The sequence below is a fragment of the Ylistrum balloti genome, unplaced genomic scaffold (assembly GCF_031769215.1).
Source record: "Ylistrum balloti isolate Yb309-2 unplaced genomic scaffold, AGI_CSIRO_Ybal_v1 Utg369688, whole genome shotgun sequence".
NCBI lineage: Eukaryota > Metazoa > Mollusca > Bivalvia > Pectinida > Pectinidae > Ylistrum > Ylistrum balloti.
In genome coordinates, this window is record NW_026781925.1 from 1,033,693 (window position 1) to 1,045,539 (window position 11,847).

The 11,847-nt window shown below is 35.6% G+C and overlaps 1 protein-coding gene across 1 annotated transcript; it reads right to left on the reverse strand.

Annotated features, from left to right (window-relative positions):
• Positions 1-2,468: 2,468 nt before the first annotated feature.
• Positions 2,469-6,796, reverse strand: LOC132565048 (carbohydrate sulfotransferase 1-like). Its single transcript, XM_060229654.1, has 4 exons — positions 6,715-6,796; positions 6,242-6,458; positions 3,449-3,804; positions 2,469-2,896 (listed from the first exon to the last, which is right to left on the reverse strand). Exons 1-4 carry the CDS (start codon positions 6,794-6,796, stop codon positions 2,469-2,471), a joined length of 1,083 nt encoding a protein of 360 aa, XP_060085637.1.
• Positions 6,797-11,847: the final 5,051 nt, after the last annotated feature.

Sequence of the window (11,847 nt, forward strand, 5' to 3'; positions counted from 1 at the left end):
CGACTGGTATATCACATCGATGTTGTTTAAATACTCATGCTGTTGTTATATTAATTAGCCAGATATACTGATAATTAACTATGCTTTATATTACACGAGACCTAACAAGAAACCCGGTCAACTACACACACCTTGGGTAAAATCTATTTGATAATAGTTAAATTTTAAGTTGATAATTCTGTTGGTTTCCTTCATCCACAAACTCCTATGTCCACTAACATTTAAAGTTAGTAAAAGTTAATTTGATTGTTTATCCACGAAATCAAGTCTCTGCGAAATATGTATGTTTATTGAAAAAAACACTCACACACAAAAATTTAGTCCTAAGAAAATAGCATGGACAGGCATGAAATATATTGACAACGTGTCCTTCTTACACCGCAGTCATCAGTGTAAGTGTTGTGATGATTTTTATGTCACTTTTTGTGCTGAAAATTTCACCGTACCAAAAACTGTCATGTTCTTAATTTGAATCAGTAAGTGTTGTTCAGTACATGTGTTAATAGTATACAATTTTACCTACAGATTAACAAACATATGTACTAACAATACATTTTACAATTTTTTATACGTAATCTTTTTAGTTCCTTTTTCCGTCCTTCCTTTCGTTTGATTAGAAATATCCATTGACCTCACAATTTTTTACAATTCATTCTGTTCAGTAGACATTAGCTATACCAAATTCTCCGTCACTTTCTCATTTTTTACCTGCCTTTTAACACTAGTTAATCACATGGTAACTGTATTGTTACTCGATTAACTATTTGTTATAGTCTTTAAATAGTTACTGCGAATGTTGCTATTTTCAAAACTCGCGAAAAAAATCGCGAAACTATATCATTTTCTCAAGAAATACAGCCCGTTAGCGTCATTTTTTTTATTACAACCGCAAAAATTTGAACCATAAAAATAATCAACGCTTATTGCAAACCTTAAACATGCATCAAGGACACAAATGCATGGCACATATCGATAGATATTTAGAGATACATAAAGATATAAAGAAATAGTCAATTACAAGTCTTAGGTATCAAGATTTTGGAGAAACATGAAAATTAAAACCGTCGAAAAAAATTACAGTCGTGTGAAAAATAATGAAAAAATGTATGTAAAATTATTTGTGTTTGATACATAAAGATATAAAGAAATAGTCCACAACAAAAATTACATTAAACAAAATGTCATGCCAAGATTCACTTTTGTGTCTGTTTTACAATTTCTACTGACGAAAGTAAAAGAGCTCGAATGAATAAGAATGATACAGGCAACAAACATGTGAATAGATATTGTGTAATATCAAATGACTGACAAAGATTTTGGAGAAACATGAAAATTAAAACTTTAAAAACGTAACTTACTTTTCTCGAAAAAAAATACAGTCGTGTGACTGTATATAAATAATGATTTCAATACTTTCTTACTTTTTTTTAAAAAATTGTATGTCAACAAAAAATTACAATATATGTGAGGGCTGTCACTCACCACACATACACAAATTGTACACGTACATAAAGCATTGGAAAAGATATCAGACTTTATTTTGAAATACAGATTCGGCGTGGATAGGGAGTGGCGAGAACCGCCCCACTAACAACCATGTTCCATGTCGAATCTGTATATTCACAATACCATTTAAACTTCTACATTCTTGATTGATTGCTTTTAATTCTATCTGTCGCGAGAACGTCAATTACTTTGTAAACAGCCAATCGTTCGCAATGCCCCCCCCCCCAAAAAAAAAAAAAAAAAAAAAACAAAAAAAACAAAAAACAAAAAACAAAAACAAGACAACATGAACATGTCAATACAATTATAATCCCAATCCTAAGAGTGAATTTTCTGCCAAAGCGTCATTTGTATTGTTATAGGAAGCCGATGAGTAATGATGTTAGTCACGGTCAAAAAGGGGAGTAACTCAATTTTTAGTAAATACATTTTTCAGTTTGTTTCAAAGACAGATATATTGCGGACACCAATTGCGACAAAGAATCGAATACTAGTTACCTCCCCTTAATCAATATGTATGCCGAGTGTTGTATTATATATACGGTAATAAGAGCGGTCTTGTATACCTGATGGGTCCGTTGTTGTATACCTTGTTCTCCTTTGAGAACATTACATTATTTACTTTGACTGACCAAGGTTACAGGGCTGGAGTCGTCGATGAAACATAAAACGGTTACCCTTCCGGAACGTCCGGTCTTCTGTTGTTATGTTATGTTATGGTGATGACAGATGATGTTATGCTCAACGGTGTAGTAACTCAATTTTTAGTGGGAACTCTTTCGTGTGTATGAATAAAACGTGAGATTGAAATAAAACCATGAAAAAGACATGTGTTGCAGTGCTTCCCAAACAAAACACCAGTCTACAACGCAACATAACAATATTATTCCACTTTTAATATATAAAATGAGCGGGTTTATTATTTCCAGAAATATAAACGAGGTCTAACCATTACGAAGTTATTAGTTTCTCTTAAGTGTCATGCTCTTATAGAAATGGTTCGTTTTATTATACAAACCTTTACAATTTATATCGATAATATTAACAATCCTCCTACTGAGTTGCCTTTTCCATGTGTAGATATTACCAGAAGAATTTCTGCTTTCCAAACACAATCCATTGAACACTGAACATCCAGTTTTCCGTCCAGCTCTTGTGATAGAATCGATATGGTAACGAATTCGTTCCGTATAACTTAGTCCGTAAATTTTATACAACCTCTCGGAAGTTTCCAGGGGTCGCGCAGCTAGAGTCTCGTAGTATAAAGAGTTCATTCTATTATGGAACTTTGTTCTAAATCTCTCGGCTGTATCAATGTCCCGTGTTGTTGATTCACACTCAAATTTTGCAATAGAATGTGTGTTTTCGTTTAGGTTCACTCCAAATTTACCTAAAAATTGTAAATAAACCAATAACTATACGACAAATACCAAACGTTTGAACAAATACTTTACATATGTGTGTTAATGTAAACCTTCAACAGTTTTAATACTTTAAACAAGACCAAATTAAAGACATACAGCGATTTGATTTACTTAGTAAAAACAAACATTCTTTTTCTTTTAAATTAAATTTGTTATTATTAAAGTTTTCGCCATCAATATTACTAACACAGATATTTTCAATAAAATTTGAATGTAAAGAAAGTCTAAATCCTGATAGACGTAAGTTACATGCTTATAACACGATTTCTTAAATGAAATCAAATTATTATACATAATTGTAAAATGTCATTTTCACATTCCAGAAAAAACGTGACATCTAGATACTGAAATATTTGTCAATGTTAACATTCTTGTTATTTGGGGGAATCGAACCCCGAACGCTAATGTTAAAGAATGATGTGTTACCACTGATACACACGACCACCTATTACGATGACTACACTCTCATCATCAGTTTCAGTCACCAACATGAACACCATATTTCAAGAAACGCTTACTTTTTGAGTACAACACTGCTCTCGGGTCCCGTACCAGGTGTAGTACATGTAAGCTAGGATACGTCTCCATCAGACCACTGAGGTCCGCCATAGTTATTCTCACTGTTTTAATCACGATGAAACGCGACGTTTGGCACGCCAATTCGAGAATTCTCAGACATTTGGCAGCAGCTTGTTCTCTCGGGATTTTATTGTTTGATTCTTTGTCTACACAGGTTAAAAATGACGCATGTTTATGACTCATCCACTGTAAACCGTCGGTGAGAGTTCTGTAGTCCAGAGACCGGAAGTTACATGTCATATAGGCTTCAAGGACAGCTAAAGACCTTGCAATAAACGTATCATGGGTAATCTTCCTGCATGGAAAAGAAAAAAAGACAAAAACGTGCTCCAATAGACATACATGTGAATTACATCTTTAAATTCAAATATTTGATTTCACCCAAAATACTGTAAACCTAGAAATTACTACTAATTCGGCCAGTGCTATTTCTGTTTATACGGTAAAAATTGTGGGTGCGCTCTGTCATCATTGCACTCATTTTCCTTAAACGATATTGCTTTCAAATTTGATTGCACCAAATTAAGAAAGTTTACATTATTTAAAAAGAAGTCCGAAAGTCCGAAGATTTCGCGTCAGTGAGATACACGTACTGTAGTTTTACTAATAAAAAACAAACAAAACACACATAAAAAGTTAAATATCAAGGATATTTTCTTGAAAGGTCATTTATTTTGTTGATAAGGGGTAAATGATTTGATTTCACTGTCTTAAGATAAAAGATATTTCATATCAGTAGATTTGGACGGACCCGCCTCTTCATTGATGGTACGATAAACTAACAACACATTGAGATTAGGTAGTCATGTTTGATACAACGATTACCTACCAACATCTGTTTACTCACCGTTCAATAAACAAAATGTGTTCTGTACTGTATAGACATGTGGATCGATGGGGATGTGATTGTACGCCTTATTTATGTCAAATCTAAAGATTAAAGTCAGACAAATGAGAAAAAAATCTACTAAATCTTCAAGTCCACGATCTGATTCGCGATATCGACATTTTTATGAAAATTGGGACAAATCCTGGACTTACAGAAAATCCACAACATTGAAATAAACAGAATGATATTGATATCGCATCTTTATAAAAGCGATAAAATGCTTAAACGTGGATATAACTATAACCTTAACCCTAACCGACGATTTGTAAATGACATACAAGTTAGGGGCACGAGAGACACCGAAGATTATACAATAGACATACAAGCAAGGGAGGGACACAAGAGACACCGAAGATTGTACAATAGACATACAAGCTAGAGAGGGGCACGAGAGACACCAAAGATTGTACAATAGACATACAACATAGGGGCACGAGAAACACCGAAGGTTGTACAATAGACATACAACATAGGGGCACGAGAGACACCGAAGGTTGTACAATAGACATACAACATAGGGGCACGAGAGTCACCGAAGATTGTACAATAGACATACAAGCTAGGGCACGAGAGACACCGAAGATTATACAATAGACATACAAGCAAGGGAGGGACACGAGAGACACCGAAGGTTGTACAATAGACATACAAGCTAGGGAGGGACACGAGAGACACCGAAGATTGTACAATAGACATACAAGCTAGGGAGGGACACGAGAGTCACCGAAGATTGTACAATAGACATGCAAGCTAGGGGCACGAGAGACACCGAAGATTGTACAATAGACATACAAGCTAGGGAGGGGCACGAGAGTCACCGAAGATTGTACCATAGACATGCAAGCTAGGGGCACGAGAGACACCGAAGATTGTAGTAATTTAGAATGAGATACAGAAGAGCCAAATAGTTATTTAAACAAGAAATATGACCCCATCAAAAGCACAATCCAAATCATAAACAATTTTTTTTTTGTTTTGCCAATTCTGATTTTCGTTTTTGAATCGCCTTTTATGTTTCACAAGTTTCGGTCCTTAGTAATTGATGAATCCTAAAAGGACGAAAATGCTGCATGGTGCAGATTACTCATTATTTTGGCTCTATATCATCTAATTCTAAATATGTATCAAAAGATGCCATTGAATTTATACAATCTTATATATATATATATAATGTCGCCTATGTCGGTTAAACTAAATTTATTTTAAATTTCATTACCAGTACTGATATACATATATTTATATATCTGTCTCTCTCTGTCTCTCTCTGTGTGTGTGTGTGTGTGTGTCTCTCTCTCTCTGTCTCTCTCTGTCTCTCTGTCTCTCTGTCTCTCTCTCTCTCTCTGTCTCTCTGTCTCTCTCTGTCTCTTTGTCTCTCTCTCTCTCTGTCTCTCTCTCTCTCTCTCTCTCTCTCTCTCTCTGTCTCTCTCTCTCTCTCTCTCTCTCTCTCTCTCTCTCTCTCTCTCTCTCTCTCTCTCTCTCTCTCTCTCTCTCTCTCTCTCTCTCTCTCTCTCTCTCTCTCTCTCTCTCTCTCTCTCTCTCTCTCTCTCTCTCTCTCTCTCTCTGTCTCTCTCTGTCTCTTTGTCTGTCTGTGTCTCTTTCTTTCTCTATCTCTCTCTCTGTCTCTGTGTCTGTCTGTGTCTCTGTCTCTCTCTCTCTCTATATGTCTCTCTATATCTTCTCTCTGTCTCTCTCTGTTGATGTCTCTCTCTCTCTCTCTCTCTCTCTCTCTCTCTCTCTCTCTCTCTCTCTCTCTCTCTCTCTCTCTCTCTCTCTCTCTCTCTCTCTCTGTCTCTCTGTTCAGGAATATATTAAACACAGTGACGTAGTATCATCATCAACTTACACGGTGTCCCCATTAAGTAGTTGCATTGATGTCATATTGTTACTCAGCATACTCTCCAGCGCGTGGAGTGGCTCAAACACGTAAAACGATTGGACATCCTGTTGTATGACGTCACCGGTCAAGGACGAACCACTCCTTGAGTGCGAAAGAACGATGAGTTGTCGGGAGTATGGTGCAGACGATGTCACGTGACTACTGTCTCTCGGATAAGATGGCTCTGTGTAGATAATAGGTATTGCTATGACAAAAACGGTTTCTATTTCATACCTAATTTGTCACATTAAAAAGTGAAATTTATTTCCTTTAAATAGTAAAAGTGATTTTTCATCATATAGTATCTAGAATTGATTAAATATTTTACACACTTTCACTAAGCATTTTTTTCATATTCAGCTGTTGTACTTTGGTATGAAAGACACTTTAATCGCGTGAGGTGGTTGAGACAAAAATAGCCACTTAGGTAAATATCATACCTATCTTTAAGTGTAAACCCATTAGAATTACACAGTAAATGAATAGTCCTCCAGCAACTGAAACTTTACCGCAGTCGATCATCACCCTGGAATTCTGGACAGAAACGAAACATTGTTAGACCACGTGGCATAGATATTGTATCAATCAGAAAAGTAAGTAATATAAGCTGTAAGCTTGTTTTCTCATCCCATACGTGTTATATGTAGGTGTTGAATTGTGGAGTATTGAATAAAAATACTGTTTAAACTAAACCACTTTAAATATAGTTTTATTCATACAGTATTACGTTAAAAATTGATATAACCTAATATTTCAGAAAACACAAAAAAACATGAGACTTAGAAAAAGCTTTGAAATCCAAGATGGCGGTACTTCCTAAGCAACACCCCCTCCCCCACCAGTAACGTGTTATCATTACCCATATAAACTTAGAAGCTACTTTTCCATGGCACATCTATGTAAACGGATTACTTTAAACAATTCATGTACAACGATTGCGTTTTGAAATTAAAATTGAATATATTTGAATTCTACAAAGTAAGGACTTATATTAATACAATTGCTTCAATAATACGAACTTCAATAATACGAACTAACCGACATTACTTATCTCGATATCATCCGAAGTTCCCTTTATCTCGAAATTATTCGAAGTTCCCTTTATCTCGACATCATTCGAAGTTCCCTTTATCTGGAGATCTTTATCTCGACATCATTCGAAGTTCCTTTTATCTCGACATCATTATCTCGACAGCATTCGAAGTTCCCTTTATCGCAGACAAGAACGGGCGATGATCCGGGCACACAATGACGATATCTACTAATCCGTTTCAACAAGCGATGATAAAAAACGACCAGAAAGGTCGATGGTTGGCTAAAAAAAGCCACGAGAAACAGTCACCAGAAAACTCTATGGCCGACAGTGACAAGTTTGTTAACATATCCACTAATTTTCATGAAACGGAGGTGGACAGATCAAAACGGCAGGCAACATTTATTCTTAAGGGGGAGAGGGGAAGCAAAATGGCCGTCGGTCGTCTCGGTATACACTAGATGAAGGCCAATCTAACATCGTTTGACAGTGGCGACAGAATTGAATGATCAGCCAGAGGTCTTACCTGTATATGTTCCTTAAGCGTTCGAGGACAAATAAGAATTGCTGCAAGTCCTGGTTTGTTACATAACAGATGATTCAGAACAGAACGATCAAGTATCCCGTGTAGTGCCGAAGACGAATTACAATTGTCAAGTGTCGGAAGAGCTTAGGACGATCAGATCCCTTAACAAACACTGAAATAGACTAACTCAAGCGGAGATGAACGCATTCTTTGAACCAGATGGTGCCCTGTGTTTCATATTTTTTAAAGTCAATATTATTGAAGCTCTGTTTCTATCCGGCGATGTATTTTCTGTGCCTGTGATGTGCCTCCCTCGCGGCGAGTTGACTGTGACAGTTGTGTGCCTCGTCACGGACAGTATTGCTGTTCACTATGTATAAATTACAGACTGATATATAGGATTATATACTGTTACATTTTTTGTAGTCTCTACAAACTACACAATGGCGTCTCGATAGGGATTAAAACTATTGATATTCTGAAATGATATCTCATAAATGAAATACGAAATTGATTCACAAACGGTTTTACACCAGGAGTTCCATGATTCAGCAAAGTAGAAACAGAATTATTTCGTCCGAAATTTTTTTCGTTGTCTAAAATCACGAAAAACATTTGTCTCTTAGGTTTCAAATTGTGCCGTTAATCTTCACTGACGAGCCACAGAACGACGAAACAGCTGTTGGATGTAGCATCACTGACGAGTCCTAGAAGGACGAAACAGCTGTAGGATATATCATCACTGACGATTCCTAGAAGAACGAAACACCTATATGATATAGCATCAATGACGAGTCCTAGAAGGACGAAACAGCTGTATGATATAGCATCACTTACGAGTCTTAGAAGGACAAAAATGCTGTAGGTTGTATCATCACTGACGAGTCCTAGAAGGACGAAAAAGCTGTATGATGTAGCATCACGGATAAGTCCAAGAAGGACAAAACAGCTGTATGATGTAGCATCACTGCCGAGTCCTAGAAGGACGAAATAGCTGTATGATATAGCATCACTGACGAGTCCTAGAAGGACGAAAAAGCTGTATGGAAAGTTGATGTTAGATATTGTGATGACATCCGTATCAAATATCGACCCCCAGTACACCCCCGCCAACGCTAAAAATAAACACAATTGAAATTTATATATAAGAAATTTAGAGCAAAGAAAAAATATCATATGAATCAAATTGTATATTGAAACATAAGAAATTGAGAAATTCTAATTAACTTCACTGAAATTATGATTAAAGAATTTTCATGAAATTACAACGAAATGATATGATAAAGCTAGAATTTATTTATTTTTTCATCCGTTGAGAAATTATTGTAAGGTTAAGTAATAGATGATATAAAACAATTAGATCCTCCTCAAGCTGTTCCACTGAAAGACTTTTATACGATTCCTATCGACCATAAAACCGGTTTCAGATTATGATAAAAACAATAAGATATTTACTATCTGTCTTCGGCATCTGTAACGGAATACCGTCTCTAAAACATCCCAGCTGTGCCGTAGCGCGTAGATAATAAAAGCCAGCCACCATCAAGGTATTTTTTATTGTATTTTCATGAAAACATGTTTATTGTAACAACAGATGAAATATTGCTTTATTTCCTTTATATATCATTGATGTAATATTGAGGCAGCTGACAGGGAACGAAGTAATACTATCTCGGACATGGTCAAAATTTTCGCACTTTTTCAAAAAGCTTAAGTCAAAAAAGATTTTTTCAGATTTGATGAAACTGTCTGAAATTTTCTTTTAAAAACATTAAACGTAATAGGTGACTGGGAAGATAAGAGAAAAATCCTGGAACGATAGCAGACTTGAAGTTTTCGAGGCGCTTTATCATGCCTGGTGGTTTCGATATTGATTACCTTTGTTCTTATTTAGGAACGTGGCATTATGTACTCAGATTGATCAATGGTGGGTGCCATCAATTAAGAAATCTATTAAGGAAAAAATTGTTGCAAGATTAAAGAAGACTTTACAAAAAAGATAATAAAATAAAAAAATAAAAATAACAAAATTAAAAAAATAAAATAAAAAAAAAAAAGAAAAAAAAAGTTATGTGAGATACTTTCACCATAAACTTGTGTATAATGAGATGCTATAGAATTTTATTTGAGACTACAGTATCAATTTTAACACAACAATTGTTTACAAATAGATAAAGTTGACACCTAGTAATGAATAAACCTGCATCGTATAGATCTATACAGACAAAGTTTGCCTGAATCATATAGGGATCGCAAGAGTAGCCTCTGCTGGTGGACTCAAATCCTCGAAAATACCAAATGCCAGCATAATCATTATCCACTCTCTAATTCAATAAAACTATGGTGAAATATAAACAAAAGAAAATATTTACTAGTGACTCCAAAAAAAATACAAGGAGGATAAGACCAGATGTTCCAGAAGTGTGTGCGACTTTTGCGGCAACGACGTTACCACCAAGTCAATCCAAGTAAGTAATGTCACGTTCCCAAATGAGAACAAGGTATACAACAACGGAACCAATAGGTATGTGTCCGAACATTAACACGTTAAGGTTCATATCACAAAGAAAATAAAATATTTAGAATAGAAAAGTTTTACAATTTCACCGTTTTTAAAACAGATGATATTGTAAATGGAACCTTTAAGTATTCGGCAACACAGCTAACGAGAATGTTCGTCAGTTGAAATTTTCACCCGTCAGAATCGACATCAGATATATAAAAAATACGAAACTTATTGAATTATTGACAATTTCTCTCTATAAGTTTGATAGAAGGTGGAAGACACTGCTGGTAAACTTTAAGTCCCCGAGGTTAGCCTTAATTTGCACGCTATGTTTCATTCATTCGAATACTGGCACGGTTCAAAATTAACGGTATTCTGAAATTATCTGAGATATGAAAATATGAAATTTATTTCATCATGGGGCTACAGCATCTCCCTGTCCAGATGTTAATCTTTCTTTTGATCACTTTGGATTTTCCTCAGTGTCCTCCCAGGCTGCAAATTTCAGGCTCTTAGAACGTCACTGATTGGTTCGAGGAGGACGAAATAGCTGTATGATACAGTTTAATTCATTGTTTGGCGCTAATGTGCCAGACTCTAAATTATTGAAGGTGCTGTTCACGTGTGTGTCCTTAGTTGCTTCCTGGATTTGAAAACTGAAGACCATAAGCATCACTGACAAGTCCTAGAAGGACGAAACAGTTGTATGATTTAGCATTACTGACGAGTCCTAGAAGGGCGAAACAGTTGTATGATGTAGCATCACTGACGAGTCCTAGAAGGACGAAACAGTTGTATGATGAAGCATTACTGACGAGTCCTATAAGGACGAAACAGTTGTGTGATGTAGCATCACTGACGAGTCCTAGAAGGACGAAACAGTTGTATGATGAAGCATTACTGACGAGTCCTAGAAGGGCGAAACAGCTGTATGATGTAGCATCACTGACGAGTCCCAGAAGGACGAAACAACTGTATGATGCAGTTTGATTCATTATTTGCTCTGCTGTTTCTAATTCTAAACATGATTGTAAGTTGTTTTGTTTATCTTGTGTATCTTCTGTAAAACTTTAAATAAGTGATCAATACAATACCCCTGTAAGTCCTCTGGGTATATTGGGATTCTGACATCCAAATGTTCTAGTCTTTGGAGTGCTGTGAATGGTTAAACATATTATTCCTAATTACTAACCTAATAGATTTTATACTTGGAAATATTGCTGGACTTATTACTATTTGTATTAGTGTTATCCTTTAATGTGTCTCTAGTATAATCGTTTGAAGTTAACCGTGATACAACGTCTTTAAATTTACAAAATTCCTAAAATTACAGAGTAACTGAACCTCCCAGTCGATAGTTAAACATTAACACATTACCTTTGAGTTTGTTAAATTGCCTTTTAAATTTCCGCAGTTTAGATCCTTCAGCTTTTACCTAGACATTAGTGAATAAGGACCTTTTAAATGTAAATTTAGAATCAGCTACACAGGAACCAGGTTATAAATCA

Coding starts and splice junctions, on each gene's coding strand:
- LOC132565048 (XM_060229654.1), bottom strand. CDS start 6,796: ATGATCGACTGCGGTAAAGTTTCAGTTGCTGGAGGACTATTCATTTAC. Junction 3,805..6,241: donor CTACTTAATGGGGACACCGT/GTAAGTTGATGA, acceptor TTTTCCATGCAG/GAAGATTACCCATGATACGT. Junction 2,897..3,448: donor AGCAGTGTTGTACTCAAAAA/GTAAGCGTTTCT, acceptor TACAATTTTTAG/GTAAATTTGGAGTGAACCTA.